Source organism: Rhineura floridana, chromosome 2 (genome assembly GCF_030035675.1).
Source record: "Rhineura floridana isolate rRhiFlo1 chromosome 2, rRhiFlo1.hap2, whole genome shotgun sequence".
Lineage (NCBI taxonomy): Eukaryota > Metazoa > Chordata > Lepidosauria > Squamata > Rhineuridae > Rhineura > Rhineura floridana.
In genome coordinates, this window is record NC_084481.1 from 107084224 (window position 1) to 107104236 (window position 20013).

At 41.3% G+C, this 20013-nt stretch overlaps 1 protein-coding gene across 1 annotated transcript in view; it reads left to right on the forward strand.

The window, feature by feature from the left end:
- Positions 1–20013, forward strand: part of PNPLA2 (patatin like phospholipase domain containing 2) — a 57434-nt gene that overhangs the window by 28618 nt on the left and 8803 nt on the right. The window contains exons 2-6 of the mRNA XM_061610047.1: positions 7528–7760; positions 7945–8010; positions 13498–13707; positions 15882–15942; positions 18170–18355. Of these exons, the coding sequence (XP_061466031.1) occupies positions 7528–7760; positions 7945–8010; positions 13498–13707; positions 15882–15942; positions 18170–18355 (756 nt within the window). The remainder of the gene's footprint in view (positions 1–7527; positions 7761–7944; positions 8011–13497; positions 13708–15881; positions 15943–18169; positions 18356–20013) is intronic.

Below are 20013 nucleotides of genomic sequence, written 5' to 3' on the forward strand. Positions count from 1 at the left end.
ACACAATTTGGGGTGGGGATACCAGAAAGAGAGCCTCCTTCCATGCAGACCTGCCTGGCTGTTGAGATTTGCCAGGGAGGCTGTCTTGGCTATAATTTCTCTATTGAAAGCTGCTTATATGGTGACATAAGATAAAGCCTTCTCAGTGGTGGTAGCTTTGGGACTTCCTCTCTTCTGAGATACGGCTTACGGCACTTGATTTTCCAGCAGTGATGCTGGGTTTTCTGGATTTTTTCCAGAATTAAAATACAATTAGGGTAAATCGTATTGGAAAATTTTCTGATGCTCTGGAGTGATCTAATTTAGCATGTTATTTTTACTTGTAGTTAGTGGTTAAGGTGTTGGACTACGATCTGGGAGACCAGGGTTCAAATCCTCACACAGCCATGAAGCTCACTGGGTGAGCCTCTCAGCCTCAGAGGAAGGCAATGGTAAACCCCCTCTGAATACCGCTTACCATGAAAACCCAAGTCGGAATCAACTTAAGGCAGTACATTTACATTTAGTGAACAAACCTAAAAAATTTGAAATCACCAAGCTTGTTTAATAGTGTTTGCAATTGGCATCCGTTCATTGTTACATATGAACTTTGAAACAAAAAACTTTCTGTAGAAAATAAAGCCCCACATAGCTGATTCAGCTGGTGTGGAAAATCTGTCTATTTACCCAGGCCTTTGCTGGATATTACTGCCAGCACTGATGTGCTTTTATTATTTTTCTGGTTGTAATTATCTGCCTTCATTTATAAGGCAGTTTTCTTGATTTATTTTAATCGGAACCCACTCTGGAACTGCATCGCAGTGAACAGTGTATCAGAAATATTATTCATAAACAAACAAACATATAGATGGAAATAATAAAAATATATTGGGCAGGGGAGATGGAACATTGGGCATGCACACAAATTGAGAGCATCCATTCTTTATACTCTCAACCAGCCTTATGCTAGGAATTGGAAACAATTTTAACGATTTTTTTTACTATGATTCCTTAATGAGTTCTCTTCCCTCTGTTCTCCCACTTTAGTATGACTTCTCAAATTCCCATTGATAATCCACTGTAGCATTCCCAAAGCTCAATGTGCTGGCTGACTTTTTCTGCCAAGGTTTGTTTGTGTGTGTATTCATAGCATCTCAGGAGGTGACAACACATGCTCATTTATCTTCTCTGCTGACATCTCTGCTGGAGTCCATTCGCATAAATCCACTCCCTTTCTGGCAGTGCATCCAAGCTGGACTTCTCTTCTAGGAAGTTTGCTCTGTCCATGTCCTCCCTAAAGGTTATTTGGCACTGCCAAGTTGCCGAACTTTGGACTTGCTTAAAATGAGTAAAAGGCATATCTTATGCATAAAAACCAGGGCTGTGGAGTCGGAGTCATGGAGTCAGAGTTGGAAGCAATTTGGGGTGGAGTCGGAGTCGGTAGAAATGTCGGCTTCAAAATAAATTTTGATTGACAAATTTTAAAAAATATAAATTCACAATGTCAGGGAAGCTTCCCATGATGTCATCTATATTTGAGCATTTCACCATAACTCAAGATGGAAAACATTCTGTGTGTCAGTGTATGACACAGGACCCAGATGAAGACAAATGCTGTGATGCCAAGATCAGCGCATATTCAGGCAGCGATAAAAATGCTCCTACGAGAGCTTCCAATTTAAAAAGACATTTACAGCCCTTTCCAGGGCTGTGGAGTTGGAAGCAATTTTGGGTGGAGTCGGAGTTGGACAGTAGAAAAATAGAGGAGTCGGAGTCGAAGGTTTGGCGTACCGACTCCACAGCACTTATAAAAACTGTGCTGATGTATTTTGCAAGAACCCCCCTCCAGAAGACTTAAATGTCAAAACAGTTGAAGAGGAACTATTCCTTTCCTTTCTGGTTTGCCCTAATTTGGGGAAAGGATTGCCTTTCTTCCCCTGAAGCCCAGTGTTTAGGGTGCAAAGTGTCCAGTAGTAGCCAAGCTCCACAGGCCTGGGGAGTTAAATTATTACAGTCCCAGCCTCAGTGACATACTACCATGTCAGTGTTTCTAAATGTTACATGTGGTGCTGCCAACATGAGCCCAGCAGATGTAATAACCTAGGGGCTCTGTCACTGAAAACAGCTATGACTTTTTGGACTGCAAATATGGAGAAAATAAGCTTGGATAGATTGCAGTCTTGGAGATTGATTCTTCTCCCCAAAAATCCAGGGCAGCAAAGACAAAGTAGCACCATAGCTCTGTGCAGCCATTCTGACTAAAGAAACTCACCATGATTTATTTTGTGTCCCTCTTTCCCTTTTTATACCTGAAATTTAAAAAAGGTAGCTTTTAAAAGCAGCTCTTCACTGCTAGCCTTCTGTTCCGTTTTCATGTGGAGGAGGTATGTGTGTAATACTCAAACCCATAAATGCTAATAGTAAACTCAGTTCTCCAAGCGTGGATCCTTATGTAACCAAAGAGCGCTAGCATCCTTCTTATGCATGGAATCAGCAGGCTTTGGGGAACCCAAAGATTTGGAGAACAGCAACAAAACTTTAGAAAAGTTTAATGAGCCCCAAAAACAGCCCAGTGAGGACTGAACATGCTCAGTGACCATGGAATGCTGACTTCTTGGGGAGAGGGGATAGAATGAAGTATCCTGTAAGAAGACATAGCTGTGCCTATAAACAGAAGCACTCCATGTGCAGCATTATGTTGTCTTACGTATTTGGGCAGGGCAAGAATGGCTTGTTGGCAGCATCATGAAAAGCAGAATGCAATCCAGTGGGTTTTATATGCTCTTGGTGTTGATTTACGTAGTCTGCTAATGCTGGATATTGGGTGGATGCACCCAAACCTATTATTGTGAAAAGTGCTCCTATTATCTGGTTTAATTTCTGTTCTGCAGCATCAACACTCCTACGTTGCTGTGCACTGCAGTTCTGTACTGCTGCTTTGTTCTGACATCGGTGGTTCTTGTGGTTTTTATTTTGTGGCTTTAATTGTACATTGTACTTACTTAAATTAGATTTTTGTAACCTGCCCTGAGACTATTTGGTGAAGTTAGGGATGGGAGGATCTGTCAGTTTCAGTTCTCCATGTTTCTCATTTTTCCATTCTTTCATTCAATTCTTCACCTTCCTGCAACAATTTGCAAACTTTGTTTTTAAAAATCCTCATGAACATTTTCCAGCATTTTAGTGAGAATTTTCCTACTGAACACATTTTTGAATGCAGTTTTGACTAATGTACATTGTTTACAAGCAGTATCTCCTAATATAATGCATTTTGGTATGCTATTTTCATGTGTGTTCATTTTTATACACACTTTTCCCTAATATGCATATATGCAAAGATTGCTTAGATAGAGAACTGCATCACAAAAGTTGAGTAAGTGTGAATTTTGAAGGACGGTTATGTTTCGGTTCTCGTGGTGTTTCAGAAAGTGCGGGTTTGATATTTTTGTCTTTAAATACGAACTGAATTGAATTTCTCCCTCATCCCTACTAGAAGTACAAGTAATAAATAAATTAAAATACATCAGCAAATTGATTTAGTGTATGGTTCTGATTTAATGTATGGTTTGTTTGGTCTCTGAAACTTGCAAACTAAATCCATCACAAAACAAGACAGGAGGGATGCCAAGACAACCTCTCCATTACATGAATCCACAGAGGACAAGACTATCGGAGCCATCATAAGTAGTAGTCATTATTACCTCCAGAGGTTGTTCTTCGCTTAGGAGAAAAGCAGGGTCAGGAGGAACATAATAAAATAATACATAGTATGCAGACGTTACATAGAAGTTTTTCTTTTTCAAAATGCTGGAAGCAGCAGTGATCCATTGAAGCTAAATGATGGGACATTCAGGACAGACAAGAGGTACTTTCACACAGCACATAGTTGATCAAGGAATTTGCCACCACAATGTGAGGTGATGGCCACCAACCTGGGCAGCTTTAAAAGGGGATGAGACAAATTAATGGTCTATCGACATCTGCTAGTCATGATGGGTATGTGCCAATTGCTGGGGATCACTAGCAGGAAGAGTGCTGTTGTGCTCATGTTGTTCTCTGGGCTTCCAGTAGCCCACTGAGAACAGAATGCTGGGCTAGATGGGCCTTTTGTGTGATGCAGCAAGGCTCCTCTTATGCCTGTGGGCAGAGCTAATTTATATTAGCTGTGGTCACATAAAGGATCGCCACACATCCTGCACAGCCCCATTTTAATGTCTGTCCTTACCATGTGCCCACTGGTGAGCAAATGGTATACACTGCAGAAACGGACTACAAAACAAAAATGATCTCAGAACTAGCTAAGCTGGTAACGTTCAGATCAAGTATAGTGTTGATGTGCTTACTGTATGCAAGAGGCTTCTAGCTATGGTGTGTGTGTAGCTTGTATTAATTGCTAATTATGTCATTTGCTTTTTGACAGAGACCAGAAATAGAAGAATTAACATACTAAATTAGGGCATTCGTTCTGAGTAATCAAATAATGGAGATTTTTTTAGTGTCAGTGGTTAAGCATTTTTTTGGATGACAGTATTGTAATCCTAGTTCTCTTTATTTACATTGGATACCAACATTTAGATTTTGAAATGGATGTTTACATTTAAATATGCATTTAAAGTATATCTCATTTATTGAACCTGAAGGAGAGGCAAAACTTCTCAGCTGGCCTAGCTCAAAGCCACAGTACTTTACAGCATCCTTATCAATATGCACTCCTTTGTTTTCCATTACTTGGGCAAGTGTGCGAAATAAGTGAGCAAAAGTAGGGTGGTGGTTTCAGTTTATGATCCCTTATATTTTTAGTAGCAACACTACCTCGGTTAGATTCTCTGCATTTCAGAATGGCTGCTGTACCAGATGTGATGTTATCATGCTTGTCCCAATTCTTATTGAATAAAGCTTATGAGGATGGCAGATAGGTGAATTTAAAGCCTGACTGGTCAGGCTAAGTTGGTTGAGTTCTGGCCATTTGAATCTGGCTGCTTTTCCTCTCCACTACTATTTCTTTTCCTTTTCTTTAGTGAGTTTTTCTGGCTGGCATGCCCCAGAGGAACTTCGAAAATTGGCTTTTTGATTTTAAACCAAATCAGGTCTCTGACCCACTCCAGATCACTGGGGCAGTTTAGAATGAGTCAGCTGAGCTCTGCTTCCCACAACTGTAGTATTTCTGGAGGTGCATGATAGGGCAGTGGAACCATCACAGCAGGAAAAGAGTTGCTGCATTTTTTTACCCAGTTCACTCCTGTCCAGCATTACTCCAAAGGCTGAGTCAAAACCTATCTTGCGACCAATTTAAGTTTTCTCTGGGAAGAAAACCTGTCTGTCTTTGTGGGGATCAGTGTATGAAGCTGGTGACAGTATCTGTCAGATGTGATTTTTTTTTTACAGTATCTGACAAGCACTTAAGCCTGCGCTAGATCCTGGAAGGATGTATTTAATCACTAAAATAATGTATTTATTATAGTGATTAACAAAACAGATTAAAGTCTTACTGCAAAACATTTTGGGTTCCACCTTCTTCGGTTGCTCTGATGGAAGTCAAAGCATCCTATAGCCAAGCTGCCAGTTTTAGAACACAGAAGATGGAATATTCAGAAGTGCTGCATTTGCTGGAGCTGGGAGAGGCTGCAGCATCATTTAATTTATATCAGAGCAATGGAGGAAGGTGGAAGCCCAAACATTTAGCTATAAATTCAATTTATATTTTTATTTATTTACAGTAGGGCCCCGCTTTACAGCGCTTTGCTTTAAGGCGCTTCGCTAATGCGGCGGTCTCAATTAGACGCAATTAGACTAAAGCCCCACTCATCCAGCGCTTGTTCTGCTTTTACGGCATTTTTTGGGCGTCGCGCACCATTCTATTCAATGAGTTCTGCTTTTCAGCGGTTTTTGCTTTACGGCGGGGGTCCGGAACGTAATCTGCCGTATGAGTGGGGCCCTACTGTATTTATTTATTTATTTATTAGATTTATATCCTGCACCTTCCTCCAAAAGGGGAGAGCTACTTCTAGGCTTGTTAGTATGAATTATTGGGGGCCAACACTCAAAACAATCTTGGAATCCTAACTTGGTGCAGGATCTGCAATGCAGGATGCAACTGCTTCATCCCTAGCTGTCAAGCCTGTGCTTAAATACCTCCAGCAAAAAGAGCCCATCACCTTCCAAGACAGTCATAATTATGCACCATGTGAAGAACGTGGATAGAGAGGTCTCTCCCCCCCCCAAATAATCCTAAAATCTGGATTTATACAGTGAAGCTGAATGGTGGGATATTCAGGACAGACAAAAGGAAGTACCTCTTTACAGAGAGTACACAATTGAACTGTGGAATTTACTACCACAAGATGTAGTATTGGCTAGCAACAGTTTAGACAGATTCATGGAAGATGAAGGCTATTGATGGCTAGTAGTCATGATAACTGGGTTTCTGGATACCTCCACTATTGGAGGCAGAATGCATTCAATACCAGTTGCTGGGGAACATGAGTAGAGAGAGGGCTGTTGTACTCATGCCCTGCATGTGGGCTTCTCATAAGCTTCTAGTTGATTACTGTGAGAGCAGGGTGTTGGGTTGGAATGGTATTTGGTCTAATCCAGCAGGACTTTTGTTTATTTTTGATGCTTACCGTTCATCTACCACCAGTAAGGTGTTATAGAATCCTATTATCTTACATCTGAAATACCGAGCTCTCCAGAGATGCATTGGGCCATTTCAGATGCTTTGAAATATTCAATGTGAGCATCCTTCTAGATGCAGGTGCATAGCAGAAGAAATGTCTTACTCTCCACAACCAAACTGACATTTATCACTTCCTGGTGGTAATTTATGTGAGCTTGAATGCTACTCAACTAAGCAACTTGTGTATTTATGGATAGTAAATATGGTGAAGTAGGGCTTGTGGTACAATAACAAACAGACTAAATTGCATGTATTTGACTAATACTGATTTAATGATGGGATCATGTTTCAAGAAGTGAAACATAGTTAAGCTATGCAGTTCCTGCTGACTGCTTTATTAGATGGTATCTTATAGATATGCCACATACAAACTTGAAAGATCATTTCCCCAGTGCAGCTCTAGACTGTTAGAGCAGTAGAAGTTCCTGTACACCGTAAAAATACAATATTTGGAACATGGGTATGTACTGCAACAAACTGTTTAGGAGCTGTGCTTTGTTGTGGTGTGCAACTTATTTGGGGAACCATGTATTTCCCCCTTAATCATAAGACCACTTAATTGCATGACTCTTGCAGCTAATGGCACAAAGGGAACTGCCATACTCTGATTTTAAAACCACTATTAACATGACAGTGTTTGCTGGCAGAATAAAGCAGAGCTGAAACCAAATTCTAATTGCTCTCCACAAGTTTCATTTGTCTGTTTAAGCAATGCCACAGTTTTGTGATTCTAGAACTCGGTCGTGATGCCTTCATTTCAGAGGCATCTGCTGTCCTGTCTCTTTCAGTGTCTCTTAAGTCTGTGCGTAGTCTGCCAGCTTAGTATCATGCAGCAGCATCCCTCTAACTTGCATTGTCCTCTTGTGTCTTAGGTGAGGCTGGGGCAAATATCATTCATGTCTCTAAAGAAGCTCGGAAGAGGTTTCTCGGCCCCTTGCACCCATCCTTCAACTTAGTGAAAATCATCCGTGCCTGCCTGTATAAGACCTTACCAGAAAACGGGCATGAGCTGGCCAGTGGGCGCTTGGGTATCTCGCTGACACGAGTCTCAGATGGAGAGAATGTCATCTTATCGGAGTTCAGCTCCAAAGAAGAGCTTATCCAGGCAAGTAGTAACATAATGATTCCCTAGTAGCTTTGGGTGGGAAGTTGTAGGTTTCCACCCACCAGAGACTGGTAGCTATCATTTGTACCATCAGGCACTCTTTACCTGGAGTTCTGGACATATAAATCCTTCCCTGCACATTATTCAGGTTTCATAGGGTGTGTTTCTTTTCTTTCTCTCTCAGGCATGTGTCTGCAGCACGTTCATCCCAGTGTACTGCGGCCTCATCCCTCCAAGTCTTCAAGGAGTGGTGAGTAGGCCATTGCAGACTTCGCCTTCCAAAATTTGTTCAGTGCTAATGAAGGCCATTGGGGTGGGTGGGAAAGAAATAGCAAAGCTGTGACAAGGGGATTGGTTGAAATGGGATGTTAAGCCTGCTTCATCAGCACAAACACAATGGCCAGGATGCTGTGTTTCGTTGCCCTCCAGTCCCTCTGCTTCCACTGCGAGATGAACTGTTTCTGTGGTTTGTGCAGCTTGTAGCTGAGTGAGGATTGTTTGCTGCATGGGCATTTCCATGCAGGAGAAACAAGTGTTGGCCTGTGAGAAGGGGTGGCAGTTGGATTTTGGCAAATACAACCTTTGGCCCTCTAAATTTTAGAAGGGCTTTAATGTGCTCTTAACCCCTTTTAGACAGTAGGCATTTGGGAGGTCTGACACTTTCAGGGAATCTGAGTAAGGATAATTGATGTCCCTGTTTATAGGCAGTACTATCAATTGCCTCTGGAAATTGATGACCAAAATGTGCACGCTGTAGTCTTAATGTCATGAGTACCTGGATTCCAGGGACACATTAGGTTGGATATTAAGTAAAACGGGGTGGGGGGTGGGGGGATAATCTGGCTTGATGTTGAAGCCACAAAGTCTGTTAGTCATAACATGGAGCATAGAAGGATTTCTCTTCCCCACTTCCTCCTGCAGCTACAGAGTTGGTAGTTCATCTGTGTCTATGGCCGACTTGTGTTAACATGTAGTTGAGGCTGCCTGATTTCTGCAACTGTATTTTATTCAATGTCCAGCAAGGAAGGTAATAATACTGCTGATTTAAAAATAAAAACTAATGTGTATAGCACAGGGCAGTAATTGATGTCAGGGTCCCTGGATAATTATTGCATAAGTTTTCCTTTCTCTTGTTTTTCCTTCTGAATTCTTTCTCTCCAAGCATGGGATTATTTGTTTTCATGCAGTCACGTTCTGGGCATCAGGAGGTTTTCCAGCAGCAAATAAGTCAACATGTTAGCTAATGGTGCTGTAATGGAGGGCACTGCACACACAGTCTGTCAGTACAACAGCAGCCTCTCCTAGAACTTTTATGCTTTAGTGTCATTGGAACTGGAGGTTGCTCAACATCAGCCACCCAGGCCGAAGGACAAAAAATCTGGGGAGGACAGGCAAAACCCTCTGGTCCAGCTATCTCTGAGAAGCCCAGTGTGACCCAGATGTAACAACAATCCACAGCCTCCCCTCTTCTCTGCCAGCTTGGCTGCAGGAGCAGTTCAGAAGTCCGTTTTAAACTAACTGCAGTAAAACATTTTGTCTGAACCCAGACAATCTGTAGTTAAGATTAACTATGCTCTGTGGAAACAAACCAAGTTCGAACCATAATTTTATTAAGCTGGCTTGTTTCAACTAGCCATAATTTAATATTAACCACAATTTAGGGTTTTGAGGCTAAGCTAAACTGTGATTAATTGCAATTGAAAGTGAAAGATTCTGATATCTTTGCACCCATGCTGGAAGAGAAGGAGGAACTTCATGCAGCTGAAGCTCACTGCAACTTATTCCTGTAGCAAACCATGGATTACAATCATGTTGGCAGAAGCCAAGTAGGGCCTCTTGAAGATAGCTGCGCCAGAGACTTTTCCTTCCCTTCTTAGATTTATTGGTCTCTGGCCTGGTTGGGTGGTGGTGAGCAATCCCCTATTGCAATGGCACTAAACCAAACTGGGGGCGGAGGGTGAAATTCTGCCTCAGGGAGTGTACAACAGAGAGGAGTAGGGGGACATGCAGTTGAACTTCATTGCTGGGGTCTGGCTGTGAGCTTGTAGAGAAGGTCAGCATAAACAGTTTGTTCCTAACTGGAAAGTAGGTGAAAGGCCATGGATAGAAGGCTAGTTTTATTTACTTATTGCTCCTTGTTACATAATGATGTTAACAATAACAGCTGTGAGGGGGCTGTGCCTTGTTTCGGAGAAGTGTCTGCTTCATCACCTCTCTCTGGGATTATTTTAGTCTTGGATCAAAACTCAAAGCATTCCATCTTGCACCCTCCCCACTAGACTAAACATATTTAGCTCTGCCTTGGCATACGGATTAGGGTAGAGTCAACTGAGTCGTCCTCTGCGTAGCCAATCTCATTGAAACACAGAATCTCCCAAATACCTCCCAGCAAGAAGTCAGCAGTCTGAAGTAGGAAACCTTGTTGGGCCAGATACACCGAACTGTAACACAGTATTTGAGAAGTGCTTGCCTTCTAGCTCATGTAGGTGGGTAGTAGAGATGTTAATAGAAGATCAAGAAAACTTTACTAGTTGCAGTCACACTATAGATCTCATTTATTTAGATATTTTGATACTACTCTTTGTCATAAAGTCACAAGATGGTATACCGAAACATCAATATAAAATAATCTCAGTATAAACTGAAATAATGGAGGATAACATAAGGTAACAATGGGTACCTTACCCTGACCTCCAAAAATCTGGTGCAAGAGGTATATCTTTACCTACCTCTTGAAAGGTAAGACGCTTCTCAGTAGGGAGATAGCTCCAGTGTTTTGGAGCTACCACTGAAAAGACCTTACTACAGGCCCCTGTGCTTGTCCATTGCAGGGACCACCAAGAGGACCTTGTTAGCTGATCTTAAAGACTGGGCAATTTGGTATGGCAGAAGATGTTCTCTCATTTTAATGTCAACATAAGCACCTTGAACTGGGCTGTGAAGACAATTGGCGAACAATGTAGCTGTTTTAAAATGGGAGTGATATGTGAGAAGCCTGCTTCTCCCGCAAGCACTCTAATCACTGTATTTTGCATTAGTTGCAACTTCCAAACCATCTTCAAGGGCAGCCCCATTTAGAGTGCATTATTGGAGTCCATTCTGAAAGGTATTGGAGCCCGGATAATGGTGGCCGGGCTATCCCTACCTAGGAAAGCCTATCCCTATCATCTTCATGGAGGATAAAGCTATCAGCAGCTACTAGCCATGATGGCTGTGTTCTACCTTCACTATCAGAGGTAATACGCCCCTGAATATTGGTTGCTGGGAATCACAAGTGGGTAGAGTGCTGTTCCACTCAGGTCCTGCTTGCAGACTTCCCATGGGCATCTGGTTGGCCACTGGGAGAACAGGCCTAAACGGACCTTTGGTCTGATCCAGGAGGCTCATCTTATGAAAGAGCTCAAGGGAGTGCAGCCCCTTCCATAACAGGCTGTACTGCCAGCTCCTGGACTCGGGAGTCCCCACACAAAACACCTCTCTCTTATTTAGATCCAGCTTCAGTTTCTTGGCCCACATCCGTTACTGCCTCACAACAATAATTCAAGGCCTAGATTTCCTCTCCTGACACCAATGAAACAGATGGAGCTAGGTGTCATCGCATATTGATGGCACCTTGCCCCACATCACCTGATGACTGACCAAGTGGCTTCATATAGTTGTTAAAACGCATAGGCAACACTAATCGCTCAGTGGTTGGAAGACTTATCTATTCCTGCAGCATATGAAAAAGCTACCTTTAGCAGGTGACACAAAGAGAACAAACTCTCAGATATTTGGGTTCCGTACTTTGAATTGTGTGTGTGAAGTACATGCCCAGCAGGCTCCGCCAGAGCCTATCCTCCCCACTTTTCTTCCTCACTCCTCCATTGAATCCCCCCCTTATTTTTTTCTGATTGTATTTACTTTAACTCTATAATACTGCACCAAAGATTGCTATGATCCATTGCCAAGGTTTCGTTTTCCTTTTACTCTTTTTCTTAATTGGTTGCATTATTAAGGAAAAACAAAAAGCAATGAAAATATGAGTTCCGGGTGTGTGTGTGGGAAGGATGGCATGGGCAACAAGATCAAACCCTGCAGAACCCCACAGAACAACCCCATTCAATCTTGTCTATCCACACACTTCCCTCCCCACCCCATCCCTTCATACTTGCTCATACATCAAGATCATGCTTCCTTGCTGGGCACTGAAAAGGGGCATCTCTTTCTCAGCACCTAGCATGGAAATGCAGCAAGCTGCCTGCTGATGGGGAGCGAGCGAGAGCAAACTCTCTCTGTCCATGGGTAGCTGGAGTCTGCAGCCACACCCCATGTTTTTCTTTCTGGTTTTTAGCCATGAGTAGGGAACTTCTCATCTGTGGGCTTCATGCTGCCCCTCGGGGCCTCCCCATTCAGCCTACCAGCTTCCTTTCTTCCTTTCTTTCTCAAAGTACAGAACACTATATCTCTGGTAATTACACTAATTGTAGTTCAGTAATGCAAGAATTATCCAAGGATTCTTAATAATACGCACAGTTGCACTAAAGCTAGAAATGGTCCCTTTTGCTTCCAGTTGACCCCAAGGAAACCTCCTGAGTGCAGGTTCAGGCTCATATGACATGTTCTCACTATCAAAAATCACAATGGGGGAATGGATATATGAGGGACTAAAAACCTAAATTGTGTGAGTTCTTTTTTTTTTTTGTAATAATTTTTATTATTCAAATTTTCATAAAACAAACACAAACAAAATCAAACAACAAAAACAATACAAAAAAAAGAACTTGACTTCCGATTTGTTACAGATCAGCTATAAGTATATAATATATATGAAACCTGTCCCCTAAAACATACGAAATTCACTTTTTTCCATAGTCTATCTTAATTAATCGTCAAATCCCATTATCATCATTTCATTTTTTTCTTTCAACAAAAAGTCCAAAAGAGGCTTCCATTCCTTAAGAAATGTATCTGTCGTTTTTTCTCTGAGAAGGCATGTCAATTTGTCCATCTCAACTAAATCCATTAATTTCAATAGCCATTCTTCCATTGTTGGTATCGATTCCATTTTCCACTTTTGTGCATATAATAATCTTGCTGCCGTAATCATATATAATATTATTCTTCCATATTTCTTTTCCTTTTGTTTATCCATAAAACCCAATAAAAAAAATTCTGGCTTTGACTGAATATTTATCTTTAAGATTTTTTGCATCATCCTACCTATCTGTGCCCAAAATAATTTTGCCTGTTTACACGACCACCACATATGATAAAAAGATCCTTCTTGTTGTTTACATTTCCAACATACATTAGAAACATTACTATACATTTTTGACAACTTTTCTGGAGTCATGTACCAACGATACATCATTTTATAAAAATTTTCTTTAAGATTATAGCATAATGTAAATTTCAAACCTTTTTTCCACATATTTTCCCATTGATCCATTTGTATATTATAACCAAATTTTTTTGCCCACTTGACCATACATTCTTTTACTTGTTCTTCTTCCATGTCCATTTTCAATAAACATTTATACATTTTTGCAATTATACATTCATCATTTGTACACAAACCTATTTCAAAATTGTGTGAGTTCTTAATGTCTGCCTGCCAGCAATTGTTAACTGATGTTGTTGCTTTTTCAGTTGCCTATAAATGTTTGGAGATTTGGGAGGTGGGGAAACTGACTAGAAGCTGTATTTTTATATGTAGTATAAAACCTTTAGTGATTCCTCTTAATTCCCCTCCCAGAGGTATGTTGATGGAGGGATTTCTGACAATCTGCCACAGTATGAGCTGAAGAACACAATCACAGTGTCCCCTTTCTCGGGGGAGAGTGATATTTGTCCACGGGACAGTTCTACAAACATCCATGAGCTCCGGGTCACCAATACCAGCATTCAGTTCAATCTGCGCAACCTCTACCGCCTCTCAAAGGCCCTGTTTCCACCAGAGCCTCAGGTGAGAGCTGAGCATGATTCTGAGAGGAATGGATCTTTCCATTTTTGGAATTGATACTTGACCTTCCGTAGCTAGCAAAGCTTGCTTATAGCTTTTCACTTGACAGAACGTCAGGAAACCTGAATGTATATATTTCCAAATATAAATTACTGTAGTTGCTGCCCCTCACGGCATTTCAGCTCTTTTAGCTTGTATGCTTCTAACACAATGCTATGAATGTTTACTTGGAAGTAAGTCCTACTGCATTTGCTGAAGCTTACTCACAAGTAAGTGTGCGCAGGATTGCAACCAAAATGTCAATAGGGTATTGAAATCTATGAGAAGAGGAACTGCATGGTCATACTAACTCTCCTGACCCTGTATGAGATATCAAGGTGTTGCTGTTCAGGGGTGTAGTTGTGCAGGGTCTCAAAGGGTCTTAGATCCCTTACTTTTTTGGGAGCCAGGTCCCAGCAGGGTCCCTGTGTCTCTAGCATCCTATGAGCCAATCAGCATGAAAGGGGAGTGTGATAGCCACTGAGAAGAGAGACAAGCTTCCTTGTCCTCCCTTGCTGATTGGAGCCAATCAGAGTGAAAGGAGGTGAGTCAGCCACTGAGAAGACTCTTTTCAGTAGCTATCACACTCCTCTTTCATACTGATTAGCTCCTAGGGATGTCTGTTGTTGTGGGAGGAGACATTAAGAAGTCTAGAGAAGCAGAAAGCAGTAGTCAAACCTGGCCAGATTATTCTATAATCTTAGAAGGGGTGTGGCTGTGACTATCATGAAGAGACCCTGCACTTCTGAATTTGCCACTACACTACTGCTGTTGTTGTTTTTTAATAGAAATCTGCAAGTTCCAAGTCCTTAATGGAAATAAACTGAACATGATCAATCTTTTTGCAAAAGCTTAAAACCCCAAAACTGTATAGTTCTTAGCAATTCAGAATGAAAAGGTGGCTAATTCCTACATGTGCCTCTTCTTTACACATTCCATTAACTCTTCCCTCTTGATTGAAAAAATGGAAATGGACTGCCTTCAAGTTGATCCCGACTTATGGCGACCCTATGAATAGGGATTTCATGGTAAACTATATTCAGAGGGGTTTTTCCATTGCCTCCCTCTGAGGCTAGTCCTCCCCAGCCGGTTAGGGCCCGCTCAGCTTGCCACAGCTGCACAAGCCAGCCCCTTCCTTGTCCGCAACTGCCAGCTGGAGGGCAACTGGGCTCCTTGGGACTATGCAGCCAATGTAACCACATTTTTCTCTTCTCTCTCTGCAACATTTTGCATACAAAATTCTACTAGAAACTCTACTCCCCCCCCAAAAAAAAATCTAGGACAAACTGGAAAACTTAAATTTACACACTTGCAGACTTTGCTATGATAGCAGGTTTTCCCCCTGACTACAGAATTTGGAACTGCAGAACTATAGAAACCTACCTACTGTCCATAAAGCATCAGTGATGTTTATGCTGCCCATTTCTGACAGTCAGGCATATGGCATTTCATGAACAGTTACACAAGTTTCCATTTAGAAACAAGCAACAAAGTCACTGAAAGACATAGAGATTATAAAGCCAATGAACTTCATGGAACTTGGGCACCAGCTCCCATTCTTTAGAGGGTGTTGAGAGGCAACGTAATCTGGAGTGGCAGATATAATTTAAACTGTCTTGGTTTTTAAAATGTTACAGGACGATAAGCCTTCAAACCTTTTTTTTATTGTAATAGCATAACATGAAAACATCTGAAAGTATCTGACAAAAATATTAGATTTTGTTTGAAAGTGCTTCAGTTAATAACTTAATGAATGGCTAGAGGAAATCTAGTTGTCTAATAATAATATTCCAGTCAGACCACACCCAATTCTTTGGGCAGTAAGTAGTAATGTTCTGCTGACCAATTCTGTCTTTTCATAGGCACAATCCTTAAGATTTAATGATGGATTTGTACCATTTTGACATGGCCTTTGCTATCAGGGTGTGCACATGCATGTGCTGGTGGCACATCTTCAAACACTATCCCTTTGGTCTGCTGCCATTTTCTGCCCCCTCTCGTTGCTGCAGTAGAATGCACTGTTGGGGTAGGGGTGGTGATCATTGGAAAACTGGCACTTCTTGCCCATCCTCCTCTAATGCTTAGTCACAGCCATCTTTCATCCGAAATAAAAAGCTGTCCCTCATATCTGTGTGCAGGTTCTGCGGGATATGTGCAAGCAGGGATACAGGGATGCATTGCACTTCTTGAAGAAGAATGGTAAGCACTTAACAGCATTGCTATTTTTCCTCCATATTCTCTTGCTGAAGTAAATCTATGTAAAAAAAAATTTCTTCTCTGCTTTACTGGTTTCCTTGTGTATTGTTTGTACATAAAAAAGAGGGGCCATATTGCAATCCATTAATGCTTAATCCTCGGTTGTCTCATCTAGCCCATTGTTGCTATGCAGAAAATGTCATATGAATTGTCCCTTTTTATTAGAGCTAAGATCTAGTTTTAAGTATGCAAGCTTTCAGAATTCACAGAACTCTTTCACGGGGCAGAATGGAAAGGCACAATGGTACCTGTGCAACAAGGATATTCCAATAAAGATGCTTCCATTTAGCTGATATTTCCATTCCACATCATTGGAAAATAACTGAGTAACTTATGAAGCTTAACATATTCCTGCACAAATAGGACTTTGGCTAAATTAAAGCAAAATGTTAGCTATGGCAAGACAGTCTATTTCACATAACTTTGTATCTGTGCACATCTCTACAAGAGATAATGGCATTGGCCACAAACCACTGGTGTGTTATTCCTTAAACTTAATGGGAGATGTGTAAAGGTATGGCAATGCATAGTACACCTTTTAGTTTTAACTGTATTGAGTGTTGGTTGGTGTTCTAAAATGCCATATTTTCGAGTGGTAAGACCTGTTTCTCTAGTGCGCTGCCTGTTTTTCCATAGTAAGCTGATGCTGTGGCCAGAGCACATTGCCTGTGTCTATAGTGTCACCTTGTGGTGCACTGTTTGTAGCGCAGCAGTCTTGTCCACTGCATTTTTTCTTCTTGTCCTGACAGCTCATTTGTTAACTATTTACACTGTGGGAGCAATGCAGTTCAGGTCCTGTTTGTGGACCTCCCACAGACAATTGTTGGCTACTTATGAGAATAGGATACTGGGCTAGGTAGGCCTTTAGTCTGTTGCAGCCTGGCTCTTCTTGTGTTATATTATGCCATCCAGCAACTTCTCTGTTATCTAAAACATTTTTATCTTTCTCTTTGGCCAAAAATAATTAAAAAGAAAAAGTTCCCAGAGTGACTTACAAAGATCAGTGGTGGAGTGATGTAAGTCTCACGCCATTGGCGTGGCCAGGCTGGCTGAAGCAACAGGAGAGATGCTACAGCCCGGTGTCAGGAGTGGGTTGGATTGCACCCTTAATGATTTATTGTAATTGAAGATATTTTTGTTTTGTTGTCACTTGTGGATATTTTGTCACTATGATAATATGTGAAATGGATACTTGAATTTTGCCAGCTGTTTCTTTTTTGTTATATTTTGAATTATTATAGGATGATAGTGGGGTTTTTTTTGGTATATTTTGTCATTTCTATGGCTGTAAACCACCTGGAGTACAGTAATGTAGAAAGGTGGTATACAAATTAAAAATGAAATGAAAAAGGGGAAAAAATGAAACCCCACTATGCCCTGAGAGGGCAACTAGAGAGGAAATTGACTTGGTAACAGCCCAAGCTTTGTTATTGCAGGTGTAAGCAGCTCTTCTCATGATCTCTTACAGAACTCTGTAGCTATGGATAATAGCTCTGAAAGTCCAATGGTGCTCCATGGAATGTATAGTCATGTACAACCAGATCATGTGGTACAGATTTCCTAGAACCATATTGCTTCAGACTGCTGGGGAGGGGGCAGGGGATTGGACTTCTGAATGTTCCTCCATGCACACTGTTTTACAGGAAAGCACACACTTTTGTAGTACAATACTTGCAGTTATTAGACTGCATTCAGTATGTACAACGTATAAGCTACAATATTTCTTTTTAAAATTTCTAAACCACCCTTCATTCAAATTGATCTGAAGGTAGTGTACAATATAAGCAACACCTAATAAATAATAGTTCTATTGTTTTAAGATGACTGCTAAAAAAATCTACCAACAAATGTAACACTCCTTTTTTTAAATGCCTTGGTAAACAAAGTTTCAATCTGGTGCCAAAAAGGATTGTAATGTCTATAACCCTTGAGCCTCTCTAAGGAGCTATTTCGGGCTGCTTTAAAAGCCCTTTTCCCTTGCACTGGGGTGTGTACAGCTGCCTAATATGCCTTTTGTGACAATTTCCTATTCAGTGCTTACTGTACATAATGTCCCCCATAAAGAAGACTTTTTTTAGGCAGGTGACTTCTGGCTGTGCCACTTTCTCCAATGTGAGGAAAAATAATCAACAAACATAAAACATTTCCTCCACCCATCTTCCTTCCTCAGGTCTTCTCCATCGTCCAAGACCCATCCGCCCTCTGCTAGCCATTGAAAATGGTGCTGGGGAAAGAAACCAAGAAGAAGAAGAAGAAGAAGAAGAGGCAAAGGAAGAGGACCAGCTGAGAGAGAATGCTGCATTGGCAGAAGCTGAAGAACACATTTTTGAACACTTGCCTCCTAAATTGAATCAAGGTATAGTCTTTTATTGGAGAGACTACTATGTGACTATGTCTAGCCCGAGGTTCTCATCTTTAAACAGACTGGGTTGAGACTTTTATAATGCTCTTGGTTGGGTGAGGAACATGGTCCTTCAGGTACTGTTGGACTCCATCACCACCAGTTTCCTCACCCTTGACCTAGTTACTGTGGAATATGAACAAAGAAGAATGTTGAGAGGCTAAGGCAGTAACCCTGGGTGATATTCAGCTATGTTTTTGCCCTAGCTCACCAGCGCCAAGGGATTTCATCCCTCTCCTCCCGCCACATGTACCATGTTCTGTCCTTAAACCTGCTCTGGAGGGTTGAGGGAACCTCCAGAACAGATTTAGGGGCACACGGAAGAAGGGGAGGGGGAGATTATTCTGTTGCACAAGGGGAAATGGAACTGTCTGCTTAGCACTACGACGAATACAATCCTCTGATTCTGCGCATGCATGTACATTTTATTTTGGTCTGTGTGGATGATTTGATTTCCCTGGTACTAGTCAAACTACAATTTCCAGGCTCTGTGGAGGAAACTATGACAAATTGATTTAATTGTATAGTTCAAGTACAATTGGCCATATTCAAAGGACTCTGTGAATATATGAGATACACTGGGTAGGCAGTATGGCTTATGTAAAGTGACAGGACTAGCTCTTCAGCCTCCTGAGGACATACTGTGGGACTTTAGAAAATAGGAAATCTCAATTTCAGATGAATAGCACAAGTGTGCTTGGCAACCTTTCAAGTGTAGTTTGCACACATACATAGAAATTCTGAGGTTGGTGTGATCCAAAGGTAGGGTGTTGATTTTAAACTTGGATTCCAATTTTCCACTGGCCAGTAAAGTTGCAAGCTGGTTTCAAGAGTCAATAACTCTCAACTTCCATTCTTCTAAGGATGAATGAGAAGAACAGACTGCCTACTTTGATTCTTAGATTCTGGCTATAGGTGGTGGTGGGTTCCCTTTGGGACTTTTCTTTGTTTGAGCTTATGAGATAATGTTGTAGATGCACATAAGAGACTATGAAGTTGTTGGGGACGACCACTGGGGAAAGAATAGTGATTTGCAGCCAGCTCTGTGACTGATATGATCTTACCAACTAGAACTAACTGCTTGGTCCCAATGCTTAGTACTATATGTATGTTTGTGGCTACAGGGATGTGTGGAAAAGCCTTTAGTCTTTGAAGTAGTTTGGATGTTCAGTCATCACTTTTAAAATATTGGTGACTTAGGATTCCAATTCTCACTTCTACTATAGCATGTTAAATCCTCCCTTCAGTTCATACCTACACCTGAGGTGGGGAATTACAATTGTTGTAACTACTGAGTGTCCATACTGATTTTTTGAACTGCAGGGTCCCCAGGGCCCTACCAATAACATCTTGCTAATTCATGAAGCTCCACAGAATTAAAGGCTTCAAGGCATTCAAGTTCTATAATGAATGAGTATCTTTTAAAAGCAACATAGGACAAATGGAGTAGGATTTGTTTGGGGGAAAGAGGAGTAATAGAAATCCTTCTATTTCTCATGATCTGGGTAAAGGCTGATATTTGTATTCCTTGCCTTTTGGGCTTGATTCTTGGAGCCAAGGCTGTCCACAAGAAGGCTCAATTTTGGTCAGTAGTTTCTTCTCTAAAAATTGAG